At 54.0% G+C, this 16,736-nt stretch overlaps 1 protein-coding gene across 4 annotated transcripts; it reads left to right on the top strand.

Annotated features, from left to right (window-relative positions):
* The first annotated feature begins 4,666 nt into the window (after window positions 1-4,666).
* Window positions 4,667-16,436, top strand: PROC (protein C, inactivator of coagulation factors Va and VIIIa). 4 transcript variants are annotated; one of them, XM_042994190.1, is made up of 9 exons: window positions 4,667-4,738; window positions 6,898-6,988; window positions 8,305-8,471; window positions 9,722-9,746; window positions 9,862-9,999; window positions 10,184-10,318; window positions 13,333-13,472; window positions 14,371-14,488; window positions 15,649-16,435. In XM_042994190.1, exons 2-9 carry the CDS (start codon window positions 6,919-6,921, stop codon window positions 16,224-16,226), a joined length of 1,371 nt encoding a protein of 456 aa, XP_042850124.1. In that variant the 5' UTR covers window positions 4,667-4,738; window positions 6,898-6,918; the 3' UTR covers window positions 16,227-16,435. The 4 variants fall into 4 exon arrangements, with proteins under 4 accessions (XP_042850124.1, XP_042850121.1, XP_042850122.1 ...); XM_042994187.1 differs by lacking the exon at window positions 4,667-4,738 and adding an exon at window positions 5,701-5,746 and having other exon boundaries at window positions 6,902-6,988; window positions 15,649-16,436; XM_042994188.1 differs by lacking the exon at window positions 4,667-4,738 and adding an exon at window positions 5,701-5,746 and having other exon boundaries at window positions 8,321-8,471; window positions 15,649-16,436.
* Window positions 16,437-16,736: the final 300 nt, after the last annotated feature.

Genomic DNA, 16,736 nt, shown 5'->3' with positions numbered 1-16,736 from the left:
TCTGTGCTCCCAGTTAGAGTGCACTTAGGTCATCACCAGGGTGGTGTGATAATAGGCGATGCATGATCATTAACCGCAGGTCGCAGAGGTCAAAGTTGTCCTCGTCAGCAGCAGATACTGGGGGAGTCCTGGGTCCATTTGGTACAACAACCAGTATCACCTTCAGCCCCTCTTTTTTGTGGTCACCTTTGCATTTTGTACCTTTTCCCTAACCTTCTATATCTGTCACTGAACACTGGGACTTTTCTCATCCCAGGGAAGAGTTTACCAGATGTAGGACTTCTGGTGCTAAAATCGGGACAGTCCCAGACAAACTGGGATGGCTGGTCACCCCAGCACATGCTTGTCGAATCAGGAAATAAGTCTAAGATAAATACTGTATGATCTCACTTACATGTGGAATCTAAAAAAACTGAACTCAAAGATTAAAAAAACAGATTATTGGTTACCAGAGGTGGGGGTGAGGGGTACGGTGGTCAAATGGTACAAACTTCCAGCTATAAATAACTTCTGGGGATGTAATGTGCAACATGGTAACCATAGCTAATCATTCTGTATTGTATTTATGAAAGTCACGAAGGCAGTAGGTTTAAAAAATTCTCATCACAAGAAAAAAAATTATATCCATGTGAGGTGATGGACGTCAACTAAACTTACTGTGGTGATCATTTTGCAATGTATACATATATTAAATCATATTGTATGCCTTTATCTACTATAATGTTATATGTTAGTTTTATCTCAATAGAACTGAACAAAGTCTCAATAAAAAAAATCAATTGTATTTCTATATGCCAGTAGCACACAGTTTTAAATTGAAATATGTAAAATGCCATTTATGATAGCATTTTTAAGAACACAAAATAAGTAGTGATAAATTTAACGAAATATGTTCAGGGTCTATATGCTAAAAGCTACCAAACACTGGTGAGAGAAATTAACAAAGACCTAAGTAAATGGGGACAAATACCACACTAATAGATCAGAAGAACATTCTTAAGATGTCTCTTCTCCCCGGATTGTTCTATAGAATCAACTCAATCCATTCAAAATCCCAGCAAGCTATTTTTTTAAATTATTTTTTTTAATGCTTAGCATCATTAGTGATCGGGGAAATGAAATGAAATACTACCACACACCAGTAGAATGACTAAAAATAACAAAATTAAACCAAAAGCTGACCACGCCAAGTGCTGGGAAGGATGCAGAACAACTAGAACACTCATATTTTGCTTGTGGGAACACGAAATGGTATGGCCACTTTACTTAACAGTATTTTTTTAATTTATTTATTTATTCTTGAGAGAGATGGGAGGGAGGGGCAGAGGGAGAGAGACAGAGAGAGAAAATCCCAAGCAGGCTCTGTGGAGCCCAACGCGGGGCTTGAACTCACAAACTAGGAGATCCTGACCTGAGCGGAAATCAAGAGTCAAACGTAACCAACTGAGCCGCCCAGGTGCTCCTGTTTTTGTTTTTTAGTAAAAGTAAACATGTACTTACACATAACTCAGCAGTCCCATTTATACATATTTGCCCAAGAAAAATGCAAACAACTTAGCAGTCCCATTTATACATATTTGCCCAAGAAAAACACAGACATAGCCACACTAAGTCCTCTACATGAATGTTCTAGAAGTTTTATTAATAATAGCTAAGAACTCACTAAGGAATCTACTCCTGAAATCATTGTTGCACTATATGCTAACGAATTTGGATGTAAATTAAGAGAAATAAATAATAGCCAAGAAGTGGTGAATGGGTAACCAACTGTGGTATATCCATATAATGGAAACTACTCAGCTACAGAAACTAGTAATACCCATATCCATATGGAAGAGTCTCAAAAGCTTTATTTTATGTTGAGTGATAGAAGCCAGTCGTAAAGTCTATATACTGTAGGACTCCATTTATATGCCATTCTAGAAAAAACAACAGAGTCTAGATCAGGGGTTGCCAGAGGCTGCTGGTGGGGCACAGCGGAATTTTCAGGGTGACAGAAATGTCCCATATCATAATTGTGGTGGTTACACTATTACATACATTTGTCAAAACAAATAGAACGGGGGTGCCTGGGAGGTTCAGTCGGTTAAGCGACTGACTTCGGCTCAGGTCATGATCTTGCGATTTGTGAGGTCAAGGCCTTTGCCAGGATCTGTGCAGACAGCTCAGAGCCTGGAGCGTGCTTCGGATTCTGTGTCTCCCCATCTCCTTGCCCCTTCCCCATTTGCACTGTCTGTCTCTCTCTCAAAAATAAATAAATGTTTAAAAAAATTATAAAAATCTAACTTTATTGTATGAAAATTATTCCTCAAACTTTTTTTTTTTTTAAAGAATCTGTGTCATTGTGCCATTGACATCAGGCTGCATCCGTCCATCTCCACTTGTTAAAGGGGAGCTCCCCAGGGCCTGTCCAGTTTCTCTCTTCCCTGCCTGACCTGGGCTGAGCCCTGAGCAGCTCCAAGGCTTTCCTGCAGGAGGGAAGGGATAAGATGCCGGGGAGCTGGCGAGAGCCTACAGCAGTCCTATGAGCCTCCATCCCGCCTCTCTGGTCAGGAGGGGTAGCTCAGGTTGGGTTCTGCCACCCATGCAGGTCAGAGAGTCAGAGCCAGTGCTCTGGAAGAGTACACCCCAGCCCCGGGGAGATTGGGGGCTCTGGATGCTCAGCCCATTGCTGCTGAGCTGCCCCACACAGGGCAGCTGTCCCTGCCTCTCCCTGTCCTGCCTCTCCTGCCCCACCTCCTGCACACCTTCACAGGCACTTATCAACGGGGACACCCACTTTCCCCAGGGCTCTGATCCTCACAAGCTTCACCTGACACCTCGCTGTCTCTCTAGGATACAAGGGGGAGCCAAGAGAGGACATTGGTGTTGACTGATCACCAAAGTCTCTGTCCACCTTGTAGAAAATATTTAATTCAATCCTCATACCAACCACCTGAGGTGCACACTAGTCTTGGCCTCAGTTTAAGGATGTGGAAATTGAGGCTGAGGGAGCCAAGATGAACCTTAAACCCATGTGCGCCTGACCTCGAGGATGACCATGCTGGAGGCCATCTCATGGTTTTGCGCCACACACCACCCCCCCCCCGGCCCCGCCCCGCCCCACACACCTTTGCTTCTTATGTCTCTGCCTGTGTCCTCACAAATGCAGCGAATACCCTGCCAACGGAGGTCCTTCCTCGCTGTTCAAGGCTGTGATGCTGTGGCATCTGGAGTCAGCCTGACTTCGGGCCAACAGGGGTGACTCACACCTGGGAAGGAACACCCCGGCGGCAACAAGGCAAATCGGCAGTGCCCCCCAAGCCAGGCCAGGCGGCCCCTTGGAACAGCGGCCTGGACCCTCCCTTGGGACCAGAGGAGCGGCCCGGATGGAAACCGGTTTCCTGGAGCACTGACCCCTGGCTTCGAGGCAGCACTCCTCAAGTGATGGCGGCCTTTCAGCCAGCACAACTCAGGGACTAGCTGATGGTGGGGACCCTCCCCCCTCCAGGGAGGTCGTCCGGGTCCCCTGCGCTGCCAGCCAGCGAGGAGCCCAGGAGGCAGGCTCCCCCACCGCAGTGCCCCAGCAGGCAGACAACCGTGAAGAACCTCCTGCCCTTCTCTGGGCAGCCTTCGGGGCCTCCGCAGGTCCTTGCATCCTTCACTTGTCCCACCGCAGCTGCCTTGACTCTCCTGGGAGCCAGGGCTTTGGGCCTCCGGGTGGGTGGGGCTGTGAGCACAGCAGGCAGAGGCCCTTATCCACGTTCAGGACCAGCGTGGGCGCCCTAGGTAGGCTTCACCCGGCAATGACCGTCTGGGCTAGCTGGGGAGGGGGGGTGGGGGGGGGGACAAGTGGCAGGTGAGGAGTCTGGTGGGACAGGGAAGGAGGGGGGGGGTCTCAGTGAACACCCACTGTGCCTGGCGCTGGGGGGCAGCAGGAAGCGGAGTGGAGGAGAGGCGAGCCTAGAACAGTGTGCACTTAGAAGGGCAACACCAGAGCAAGGACAGGGCGCGCTCCACCGTCTCATGTGGTCAAGCATATGGTCTCCGTGCTTCCTGCTGAGTCCTGAGGACCGCGTGTCCCCTTCTCAAAGCAGCTGCCACAGACCCTCCCACATGGCCACTGGCTCTCCACTCCCACAGGTTCCCTTCCAAGTTCTACTCCCTCCTCCTCTTCCCCCTCCCTTCCACCCCTCCCCATGCCAGCACCTCCCCTGCTGTTTGTCTCCTTGCCCCCTCTCCCTCTCCTCCTGAGGGCCCTTCCTCCATTACCAGGGTCCTGCCAGTCCTGTGACCTCCAGCTGAAGCCCCACCTCTTCCAGCAGCCTTCCCTGGCCACCCCAGCTTGTGCCGGTTTCCCCTCACCCTGTTCTTTGCCTTCTCAAGTGCCTGTGTGGGCAGCACGAGGGCTTGTAGCCCCACAGCCCAGGCATGGTGCTGCACTCGCCTAGGTGGCCTCCCATGGTAGGATCCAGAGCTGCCCCAGTCAATTTAAGGGAAGTTAAGGAAAGAGGGGGGTTTCCTAGGAGAGGAGAGGACCCTCAAGAGCTTAAAGCCAGGATGTGCCCACTCAGGAGGTAGGGGCCTCGCCTTGCTGCTCCCTCAGCTTCCTGGGTGTCTAAGGTCTCCTGTCTCTGCCTCTCTCACTCATCTGTATCTTCCTCCTCCTCAGCTTCCTCTGCTTTAGGCCCAGACACGGACGCCCAGGCCAGTGCTCACAGTGGAATGAGAGTTCGGAGGCCCTACTCCTGGGACCGAGGTAGAGAATCTGATCGACCCCCGGGTCAGGTGACTTTCCTGTGCAGTCCCAGAGGTCAATGGGGGCAGGGTCACATGCCCCCTGCAGGGGCTCCAGCTTTGAGGGGTGTGGTCAAGTCCTCCGGTAGCCAGTTGGATATGGGAGAAATGGGTGCATGTCCCATATGGTGCATGCAGGGAAGCAAGATGCCTAATAAATGTTGGCAGACTTAAGGACCAGCGCCAGGGCTCTTTCCCAGCGTCCTAACAGCCTTTCTGGGACCCAGTCTGTTTTTCTCACTTGTTTACAAAAGTGGCCAAGAGGTGCCAGGAAGACCTGAGTCTACTCCAGGTCTGCCACTTAGCAGCTTGGTGAATTTGGGCAACGAATAAGAGATTTCTGAGTGTCCTCATCTGCAAAGGAGAGATTATAAGAGTAGCCATGTGCCATTGTAGGGGGCAGCTATAGGGGTGACTGGAGCTGAGGGTCTAGCCCAGTGCCTGGCACTCACGTGGCAGGGACCCTGAGAAGCTTATCTTTTCAGCACAAAAATCAGAAATCGGGATAGTGTATCACTATGTAATTGACAGTGTTTTTTCCTCCTTTTATACTAGCACATAAAATAGGTGCATCTTACAGTTAATGGCATCCTAGATTTGGTGAAATATGGGATCATTACCAATTGCGCTGGTCTGGGGAAAACTGCAATATATCTGGGTAAAAATGTCCCCATCTGCAACATAAGGACAAGGTCCCTCCTTTAGGCAGCCACTGTGAGGCCAAAATGAGACCACATCTGGAGACAGCTTGACAAGTTCTCCCTCCCTCCTGGTTGGCACCAATTGGTGGACAAAGGTGGGCTTTGGGCAAACCAGGCCATCCTGAGCTGGGAGCCTGTTTGTTTATCTGTGGAGGGGGCGGCCTCAGCACTGAGGGCCAAGCAAATATTTGCGGTTATGGATTAACTCGAGGTCCAGACTGTCATGGCGGCAGGACGGCGACCTTGCAATTTCTCCCTGGCCCACCCCAGTAAGTCCCCTTCGAGGCAGGTCTGTGAGGGGGGTGGAGGAGGGATGGGCAGATGTGAAGGCTGAATCCTCCAGCCAGGGTTCGAGAGGCTGGCTAGAGCTTGGGCTAATGGGAAATCAGGGCCCTGCCACAAGGCCGGCCTGGGCGCTTGCTGGCATTCCTCAGGCCTGGGTGCCACAGTTCCAAGGGGCCTTCTTCCCAGACTCTGAGGCAAGGAGAAGTTGTCAGAGCTCCTCCAGGGACGAAGGACATCGTCAGGGGCAGCTTGGAGCCCAGGAGCTGTCCTCCCCCACCTCACCTCTAAACCTGGGGAGTGGGGGAGGTTGCAGATGGGGCAGGCAGGCCTACCCCTGGGGCTTGGAGGCAGCGGAGGGCTCCCTCCTAGGTTTCCAGCTGGCAGGGCTACTTCTGGGGCTTTGTAGGGCAGCCGGTAGTTTGGGGCAGGGGCTAGGATTCTAGGCCTGGGGCCAGGTCCTAGCTCTGCTGTGTCCTGGCTGTGGGTTTTTAGTAAGCTACTTCACTCGTCTAAGCCGATATTTACTGAGCGTTTGCTGTGTACAAACCCTGTCTTTAGAGCATTGTATTTTATTCTCACAGTAACCCCAATAAGGCAGAAATGACAGCTTTTCTAACCATTTTACAAATGAGGAAACTGAGACAAGGAGCAGTTAGGTATCCTGCCCAGTATTGCTGTCCCGGAGCTGGGATTTGCACCAAATGGTCTGACTTGGTGGCCTGGCTTCTGAACCATGTACCAATTGCTGGGAAAACACCACGAATGTCCAATAAATGTTAGCCTGGCCATCAGATCAGCAATGGCACCACCCTCTAACCCTCACCAAAGAACAGGACAAAGAAGGGCAGGAACATTCTGGGCTCAGCTGCCATGGCCCTTTTGTGCTGAGTCACCTTTGATCTTCCCCAGGACTCCATGCCCTTTCTTCCTTTTCTCTTCATCCCTCAGACTCTGGGGAAATGCTGTGACCTTAGCCCCACATAGGCAAGGACACTGAGGTGCCAGTGGTTCTCTGTCTAGGGAACAGGGACCACCCCCCCAGCCTCAGTCCTTGCATTCAGCTGCCATTCGGGGGGCCGGCCAGCAGGCAGAGCAGGGCTGGTGGGGCTTCTGGAAGCTCAGGAGTCCTCCTCAGACAGGTGTCAGCAACTTCAGAATGTGGCAACTCTCAAGCCTCTTCCTGTTGGTGACCATCTGGGGAACTTCCGCCACACCAGCTCCTCCTGGTAAGGCCACGCTACTCCCTCCCTGGGACCCTCCCGGTCTTCACAGGCCCTCTCAGGCCACACAAGGCCCTCACACCGCACAGCATCTCCTCTGGGCCTCATGGGGAGGTGAGAGGCACACATGGGGAGGAAGTGACTGACAGTCCCCTGCAGGCCAGCTGTTGGAACCCAGCAGCTACTCCCTGGTGGGTGGAGGCTGCGGGGTGTGGGGGGGAGCTGTGACAGCAGACTACTGTTGTGATGCAGTTAGCCCTGGGGGTCATGTCCCGAAGCTCCTTCCTCCAGCCTGGGAGTAGGCCACAGAGTCCCCCGGGGCCTTTCCCCTCCACCCAAGTACTTGCTCCCTCAACAGCCAAAGCCAGGCCTGGCCACCACCCCACCCAGCTGCAGGGCGGCCTCTCCTCCAAGGCAGTGACCTGAGAGGTGACAGTCCTGCCCCACCCCTCCCTCAGCCCCCACAGCCAACAGGAGGAAACCAGGGCACCTTCTGAGGCCTGAGAGGGAATGAGTTGCCAGTGTCGCCCTCGCCCCAGGCACACCAGCTACTGTTGGCATTTGTGCCTGTTCCTGAGCTGCTCATCTGCCTGGGGTGGGGGGGGGGGGCGGGGTTCACTCCCACCTGTGGTCCACTTGGCTTCTTTATCCAGACTCTGATGCCTTCCTTTCCTGGCCTTTGCATCAGCCCCTCCAGCCTCTCTTCCTCACTTCCCTGACCTGGTCCCTCCATCCCAGCTGTCCCCAACAGACACCTCTCAGAGCTCTGGAGACAGGTCTGCAGTCCTCCAGCGGTGCCTGCCTGAAGGGAAGGCTGGGAAGTGCTCCTCCCTGCTAGGGAGGTCAAGGAGGAGCTGGGAGGGAGGAGGGAGAGCATCAACACAGGGTGGCACAGGGGTACTCAGAGAAATGCCACCGACTGAACTTTGCAGTCTTGGTAATAACAGCAGCATGTAGCACTGGGTGCTCAGTTCTGTGTCAGGCCCTGTGCCATCTGACACCATTATTCCTCATGTTTGCATAAATAAACTGAGGTTTAGAGAGGCAAAGCCACCCGCTCAAGGTCACACATGGAGCTCAGGCTGGGTCCCAAGGGAGGGCTGCCTGGCTCAGCACACGAGTGGCCAAGTCCTCTGTCCTCCAAGGCCGGCCATCTGCTGTCTGTGGAGGAAGAGGGCAGAGGAGAAGGGGTCTTAAGTCTGGAGGGTCCGAGACAAAACCCCTCCTGGCTTCACTGGGCTCCCTGCAGTGCGGCCCCTACCCCAGCACCCACCCACCTCAGGCCCCTCCACCAAAGTGAGCTCCCCCTCCTCCCAAACCAGACTCAGTGTTCTCCAGCAGAGAGCTCGCCCACCGGGTGCTGCGGATCCGCAAGCGAGCCAACACCTTCCTGGAGGAGCTCCGGGCCGGCAGCCTGGAGCGGGAGTGCGTGGAGGAGATCTGTGACTTGGAGGAGGCCCAGGAGATTTTCCAAAATGTGGATGACACAGTAAGGCTGCAGCGCTGGCTGAAGAGGGCGGGTAGGCTGGTGGCCAGCGGGGGCTTGCAGGATGAGCAAGCTGGGGCTCCACTGCTGAGGCCCTCTTGGGAGTCGGGGAAGCCTTAGGCTGGGATTCCCAACAGTCCCACTGCAGGAAGTTCAGCCTGCTCTCTGCCCGCCACTGGCCACTACTGCCTCGCCTGTTCTCTGTGGCCAAAATGCCACCTTCTCTGCTTCCAGCCACGCACCTGCCCATCAGGGTGTCTGTCCTGATGTCTGTTCACATGCACTTGCTCTGTGCCTCAGTTCAAATTCTCAAGGGGCTAAATCTGATTGCTCAGGGGATCTGAGGGAAGAGCCCATGTCCTCTCTGGCTCCCAGGGCTCTGTGGTGGCCCTGAGGTGGAAGGATGGATTGGTAAGAGAGGTGGCTCTCTGATACAGGACTCAGACCCCCTCCATCCCCAAGGGCCTACTTGAACTACTAGGACAAAGAGTTGTGCTGCCACCAGGGGGCCCCTTCTGAGCTGTCTGTAGGGCCTTCCCAGGCTGAGGGGGAGCTCTGGTCTGCCCCTTTGGCTGCTACCTCGTGGCCTAGATCCCCACGGCCTCTTTTCCCAAATGGCTTCCTCGGCTGACGCCCAAAGGACTATCTGCAGCCACCATCTGAGCAGATCACATCCCTCCCATGGCTCTCCCACCTCACCCTAAGATCTCCCAGGCCCCACAGAGCACAGCCACTGCTGCAGGGGCCTGCTGGTGTTAGGCATCCAGCAGTGGATCTCAGGTGTGGTGGCCCCAGACCATCAGCAGCAGCAGGGACTTGGTTAGACCAGCAGACCTTCCGAACCAGCAATCAGCATCTAACCCACAAGGTCTCAACTTTGAGAAGCTGGCTTAGGGAAAGACCATGAGCATGAGAGGTCCAGAAAAGCCTAAAGGAGTGATGGGGGCAAGAAGGAGGCTGAGCAGCCTGGTGAGGGATTTGGGGTCCCTTCCCCTACAGAGGCTGTTGTGGTAGCAGACAGTCCAGAGAGCAGGCTTCCAGACGCAAAGGGGGTAGGGTGGGGTGAGTGGGAGGTGGGGTGGAGATGGCAAAGGAGGTGCGGGCAAGGAGGAGTGTGGCCCTACCCTGGCTGGCCACCGCCCGACAAGCCTTTCCCTCCCCTGCCCCACCTGGGTGGGACCCGGGAGGGGACCCGCGGGCTCCCCAGGCACACACGGGCTGACGGCCCCTCATGCTGCCCCTTCTCTCCACAGCTGGCCTTCTGGGCCAAGTACATCGGTGAGTGCGCTCTCCATCCCAGGCCGCTGTGCCCGTGCCCCCTCGGGTTCTTTGGGCCGCAGGAGGGACGGGGACGGGCTGGCGGCACCAGTGACACCCCTTCGCCATGTCGCAGACGAGGACCAGTGCGTGGCCCCACCCCCCGATCACCCGTGCGACAGCCCGTGTTGCGGGCACGGCAATTGCATCGACGGCATCAGCGCCTTCCGCTGTGACTGCGACCCGGGCTGGGAGGGCCGCTTCTGCCTATACGGTGAGAGAGGGCCGGCCGCGGTAGGGGGCGGGGAGGGGGGGCGGGGGTAGGGGCGAGCGGTCGGGCCCCGCGGGGCGGGGAGGGGGTGGGAGCGGGAAAAGGGAAGGGGCCCCCGCGGAGCGGGGGGGGGCCGGTCGCGCCGCGCCACCGTGCCCTCCCGGCGCCCCCTCCCTTGTCCGCGCAGAGGTGAGCTTCTCCAACTGCTCGCTGGACAACGGCGGCTGCGCGCACTACTGCCTGGAGGAGGAGGGCGGGCGCCGCTGCAGCTGCGCGCCGGGCTACAAGCTGGGGGACGACCACCTGCAGTGCGAGCCCACGGGTGAGCCCCCCAACCCGGGGAGGGGGCGGCCCGGGGAGGCTTCGGAGGAGCCAGCGAGGAAATGCGCCACCCCTGCTCCGCGTGCTCGGTCCTGGGGTCCGTCCCAGATTTGGGGGGTGCCCCCACCTGCTCTTTTCCTCACTTACCTGCCTCCCTCCAGGTGCCCCTGCTCACCTTGGGGACAATTTTCCGGAGGAGCATGAGCCCATAGGTCACTCATCTCCCAAACTGTGAGCGGATGTAGGGGACCAGACCTCTGGTATCTTCCTCCACTACTCCGGCTAGCTTTATTTTTTTTTTTTTCTTTCTTTCTTCCTTCCTTCCTTCCTCTCTTTCTTTTTTTTTTTCTTTCTTTCTTTCTTTCTTTCTTTTAATTTAATTTATTTTTTTAATTTACATCCACGTTACTTAGCATATAGTGCAACAATGATTTCAGGTAGTGCAACAATGATTTCAGGAATAGATTCCTTTAATGCCCCTTACCCATTTAGCCCATCCCCCTTCCCACAACCCCTCCAGTAACCCTCTGTTCTCCATATTTAAGAGTCTCTTATGTTTGTCCCCCTCCCTCTTTTTATATTATTTTTGCTTCCCTTCCCTTATGTTCATCTGTTTTGTATCTTAAAGTCCTCATATGAGTGAAGTCATATATTTGTCTTTCTCTGACTTATTTCGCTTAGCATAATACCCTCTAGTTCCATCCATGTTGTTGCAAATGGCAAGATTTCATTCTTTTTGATTGCTGAGTAATTCTCCTTTGTGTATATATACCACATCTTCTTTATCCATTCATCCATTGATGGATATTTGGGCTCTTTCCATACTCTGGCTATTGTCAATAGCGCTGCTATAAACATTGGGGTGCATGTGCCGCTTCAAAACAGCACTCCTGTATCCTTAGGATAAATACCTAGTAGTGCAATTGCTGCGTCATAGGGTAGTTCTAATTTTTTGAGGAACCTCCATACTGTTTTCCAGAGTGGCTGACCAGTTTGCATTCCCACCAGAAGTGCAAAAGAGTTCCCCTTTCTCCACATCCTCACGAACATCTGTCGTTTCCTGAGTTGTTAATGTTAGCATTCTGACAGGTGTGAGGTGGTAACTCATTGTGGTTTTGATTTGTATTTCCCTGATGATGAGTGATGTTGAGCATGTTTTCATGTGTCGGTTGGCCATCTGGATGTCTTCTTTGGAGAAGTGTCTATTCATGTCTTTTGCCCATTTCTTCACTGGATTATTTGTTTTTTGGGTGTTGGGTTTGATAAATTCTTTATAGATTTTGGATACTAACCCTTTATCTGATATGTTGTTTGCAAATATCTTCTCCCATTCTGTCAGTTGCCTTTTAGTTTTGCTGATTATTTCCTTTGCTGTGCAGAAGCTTTTTATTTTGATGAGGTCCCACTGGCTTTATTTTCTAAAGACACCTTGTCCAGTCTGGCATCCCATTTCCCCTTATACCTCTGGCTTCTCCTTCTTATACATTTTATCAACTTTGTATATGTACAAGGAAGTGAGAGTTTTACAACTGGTATAATGAACTCTAGCAGGTTGCTCCTCACCATGGGTCTTGTGTCATTCGACCTACAGTGCCCTAGGTGCACCCATATCTTCGGCCTCAGGGCACATTTCCTTAGTTATTTCTTTGATAATCTCCCTGCTGCTTTCTCTGTTCTCTCTTTTTGGACATCCTATTATTCAGGTCTTTTTCCTCTGGGTTGCTCTTTTCATTTTATTATCCTTCTATTTTTCATTTCTTTGACTTTGTGTTCTTTCAGGGAGCGTTCCACAACATTGTATTCCAATCCATTTACTTAGAAGAAATGTCTCACTTTTTATTTTGAAATAGAGATTCACAGGAACTTACAAGGAAATGCCTGGTGGACCTGGTGGCCTATGGGTGTTCCTGTGAGGCCATTGGAAAGCCCAGGTCACCTGGAAGAATCCCTACTGCCCAGCCCGTCAGGTGTTTAGGCCATTTCCTGAGAGGAATCCCCCAGGTTCATGTTTGGGTGGGTCCAGCCTGCTGTCCAGCCCCCTGGAGTAGAGCAGGGAAGAGTCCAGCCCCCTGGAGTGGAGCAGGGAAGCTGCAGATGTCTGGGTTACTCCCTCTGGTCAGTCTTGCACATCACTCTTTCCTGTGGCTATGCACAGTCTCTGGTTCCCCCTGTGCAGAGAATACCCCTATGGACTTCTGCATGCTTGGAGAAGAGAGTCAAGCCACTGGGGGGTTGGCACAGAGGTCTAGGGCTTTAGTAGTTTCCTTTCCAAACTCAACATTTCTGTCTGCAGTCCTACCTATACTGTGTTATTCGGAAGCACTGAGGCAGGGGGCAGTGGTGTTTGGTAATAAAAGCAGTCAGCTCCTAGAATCCCCTATTACTGGCTGAGATTTTTGCTTTCTCAGATAGCCAAGTCAGCTACCATGTCTGGCTTCTGGAATTTTGTTGCTGCTGTCTCCATTCTCTGCCACTATGCAATCCCCCTGCTGATGGTTGCCCATTGCTCCTACAAGTCTAAATCTCTCAGCCTGGCATGTATGGTCCATCATGAGCAGACTCTGGCAGCCCTCCCAGCCCTCCGTGCTCCATCACATGCTCTCTCCCCTTGGCAGAGGACCTCACGACTGTGCTCAGAGCTACTTTGGGGGCTCTCCAGGAACGCCCACCACTTCCTCCCCATAATCTCTTACCTGTGTTAGGAGCTTGGTGGCATCCCAGCATGAGACTTTACTTATGTCTCTCAGGGATTACTCCCAGTGGCCCTGGGAATTCTGAGAAGTTTAACAACCTGACCAAGGACACACGGATGGGTAGTGATGCTGCTTGGTCTGACTCTTGCCAGAGTCAAACAGAGGGGATTTTCAGGTTACTGTAACTGGGTCCCTAAGCATCACATATGCCTTTACCCCTACAATGGGGCAAACTAGGCTGCAGGCAGGAAGTTGACAAAGGTGAGGGAGCAGTCTCAGGGAGCAGTACCCGGCAGGAGCTCACCAGCTTCCCCTACTTCAGTGAAGTTCCCCTGTGGGAGGCCAGGGAGGCGAATGGAGAAGAAGCGCAAGACTGTGAAACGTGACACAAGCCAAGCTGACCAAATAGATCCAAGGCTCGTCAATGGGAAGCTATCCGGATGGGGGGAGAGCCCCTGGCAGGTGAGAGGAGAAGCAGCCTCTTGGGTGAGGAATCACAAAGCCCCTGCTGGGAGTTCCCCCACTCAGGATGCCCAGATGGGGAGGGGAAACGCTGCTTTCGCTTGGGGTGGGGGGCTGTGCTAATGGCGGAGCCATTTCAGGGAAAGCTGGGGGGAAAGCTGGAGGTACTTGATGGGGGATAGCAGCCAGGGCCGGATGGGCTGAGCACAGGGGCATGTGGTGGACGTACAGGAAGGCAAGCCATCATTTTAGTAAAGAGCCGGAAAGATAATGCACTGCCAGTGGAATTTTAGGTGGAGGCCCAGCTCATGGGAGAGGTGTTTTGCTTGGGAGAGAGGTGGGAGGGATGGTTGACCCTGAATACCGCTCCAGCCTCACCGTGGCTGCTAACACTTACTTGGTCCCAGGCATTGGATGGTACAGAAATCAATAAGCAGGGGATTGGCAGGCCTTGGGGAGCTCAAAGATTCTGGGAGGGTCAGGCTCCTAAACACAGCGACTCAATGGGACCAAAGCCAGGATGGCCAGTGGGACAGGGCCTGATGGAACCCCAAGGGATCCCTGTTCAGGCTTCAAAGGCTCCTCAGGGGACTTGAGTCCCAGCCTGAGCCCCAAGGGTGAGTAGAACTCTCTGGGTGCTGTGGAGAATAACTACAGCAACAGCATGGGCAAAGGCAGGGAGAGGCCCTACAACAGGACAACTCTGTAAAACAGGCAGAAATAGAAAATGCCAGCAAAGGGCCATGGGTCTGTGCCTGTGTGACTAGGGAACAGGAAAGATCCACTTTCGCAGCCAGCACCTCAGGCTTGAGAACCATGGCTGTGCTGCACGCCATGGGCCCTGGCCTGGAGCTGTCAGGGGTAGTTGTGGTGATGTCACTGCCCACTCCCATTCCAGGTGATCCTGCTGGACTCAAAGAAGAAGCTGGCCTGCGGGGCGGTGCTCATCCACACGTCCTGGGTGCTGACAGCGGCCCACTGCATGGAGGACTCTAAGAAGCTCATGGTCAGGCTCGGTACGGACTGGGGCTGGGCAGGAGGGGCCTCGGAGGCCTCCAGGAGGGGTGGTGCCAGCAGCCTGGCCAGGTTTGGGGACCCTGATCCTCGGGGTGCTTGAACAAGAGGCGGCATGAGCTCCACGGAAGGTGTCTGGGGAGAAGAGACCTCAGTGCTCCCCTGACCAAGCCACTCCCCTGGTGGGATTTGAGACACAGTGACACCTGGTATATGGCAGGTGGGGATTCTCTTCAAATCTGGTGCCCAGGTGCTTACACACATGTGTTTGCAAAGTGAGGGGGGCGTCTCACACACACACACACACACACACACACACACGCCTCTTCACTCCCACTCACATGGAGCAGGCCGTGTGGACGTCCAGTGCTGTCGGGTAAAGACACCCACAAGGGATCTACATCACCTGGCTCCAGGGCCATGCTTCACACAGACTGAGAAGCTGATGGAGCTGAGTGGCAGAGACTCTGGCATCTGCCACAGCAAGGCAGCTGCAGTGGTCCCCGGGGCCCTGAGTCCAGGCCCCACTCTGTACCAGTTTCTGAAGGGGCTCTCCACTGTCCATGCGGAAAAAAGAAGGAAAAGCTGTATTGAGAATGACCAATTCACATTCCCTGCAATAATCTGCCACACAACCAATGGCCAGTGGCCTCCAGTGGCACTGGGCTTAGAATCTCCAACTCCCCCACCCCTGCCCCTCCAGGAGCCATCAGCCTTGCTGGGGAGGATCTTGTCTCTGGTGTGTGATCCGATCTTTCTTCCCCGGCAGAGCCTGTGTCCTGTTGGTTCTTCCCTCTGGGTCTTGTGTCTTGCTGTTCTTGCCCTGTCAGCTCCCCCCCAGTTGCTTGTCGCTGCGTTGCTCTCAGGCCAGCAGTGCTGGCAGGAGAGGCGTGTCTCCGCACCACAGTAGCTCCACACACCCTTTGCGGCTCCTCTCTGTGTCCCTGGCCTCCCTGCTCACTGCCCACGGCCGCCAGGCCTCCCTGCCCCATCTGTGAGTGAGGCCTCAATTCCAACCAGCCTTCCACCCCTTTAAGACGACACCTGGAAGGGATGTGAGATTTGTGGCGCCCATGGCAGTGCCTGGGATGTGTGGCGTCTGCTCCAGCTGCGGACCCTGGTGCTGCCCCCAACCACTCCGACTGCCCCCCTTGCCCCATAGGTGAGTATGACCTGCGGCGCAGGGAGAAGTGGGAGATGGACCTGGACATCAAGGAGGTCCTCATGCATCCCAACTACAGCAAAAGCACCTCAGACAATGACATTGCACTGCTCCGCCTGGCCCAGCCCGCCATCCTCTCACAGACCATCGTGCCCATCTGCCTCCCTGACAGTGGCCTTGCGGAACGTGAGCTCACCCAGGCTGGCCAGGAGACGGTGGTGACTGGCTGGGGCCATCGCAGCGAGACCAAGAGAAACCGCACCTTTGTTCTCAACTTCATCAAGGTCCCCGTGGTCCCTCAAAACGAGTGCATCAAGGCCATGCACAACATGATCTCTGAGAACATGCTGTGCGCGGGCATCCTTGGGGACTCACAGGATGCCTGTGAGGGCGACAGTGGGGGGCCTATGGTTGCATCCTTCCGCGGCACCTCGTTCCTGGTGGGCCTGGTGAGCTGGGGCGAGGGCTGTGGGCGCCTCCACAATTATGGCGTTTACACTAAAGTCAGCCGCTACCTTGACTGGATCCACAGCCACATTAGAGCTGAGGAGGCCTCGCTCGAGGGCCAGGTGCCTTAGCTTCCCTCAGGCTTGTGTCTGGAGCCCAGAGGCCACTCGTGGAACGGGGTGGGGGAGTGGGGCTGGATGGCTGAATGCAACAGTTGAGACATTAAAGGGGACATGTAACAAGCACACCAGCTATAGTTCTGTCTCTCTTTGCATCCCTTTTCTGGGCTGTTCTGAAGGGAGTAACATTTGTGGAACATCTACTGCATGTCCCACACTTTATGAACACAGTCTTTTTCAGCTCTGTGGGGTGGGGAAGAGCTGAGCCAAATTTGGTGGAGTCTGAGGCTGATAACATTTGGGGGAGGGGCTCTTTTTATGAAAAAGAATAAAAAATGTGACCATAAAACTGTGGAAGCCCCTCCCAGGGCCTTGGAAGGAGACTGCACAAAGCAGAGATCTAGAAGTCAGAGCTTTACAGTACACCCAACAATGAAGGTAGAGGTTTTAAGCTCACATTACAGAGGGGAAAACTGAAGTTTAGGAAGGGTTACATGGTGGAATCAGGATTCAGATCTAGGC

The sequence above is a fragment of the Panthera tigris genome, chromosome C1 (assembly GCF_018350195.1).
Source record: "Panthera tigris isolate Pti1 chromosome C1, P.tigris_Pti1_mat1.1, whole genome shotgun sequence".
Taxonomy (NCBI): domain Eukaryota; kingdom Metazoa; phylum Chordata; class Mammalia; order Carnivora; family Felidae; genus Panthera; species Panthera tigris.
Note: the sequence above shows the minus strand (reverse complement) of the source record. Positions and strands in the feature narration are given on the sequence as shown.

What these genes read in the sequence shown, in the direction of transcription:
- PROC (XM_042994187.1), top strand. Translation starts at nt 5,701, where the DNA reads ATGGCGGCAGGACGGCGACCTTGCAATTTCTCCCTGGCCCACCCCA. An exon ending in CGCCACACCAGCTCCTCCTG is followed by an intron (nt 6,989 to 8,304) that starts GTAAGGCCACGC and finishes CTCCCAAACCAG; the next exon opens with ACTCAGTGTTCTCCAGCAGA. An exon ending in GAAGCTCATGGTCAGGCTCG is followed by an intron (nt 14,489 to 15,648) that starts GTACGGACTGGG and finishes CTTGCCCCATAG; the next exon opens with GTGAGTATGACCTGCGGCGC.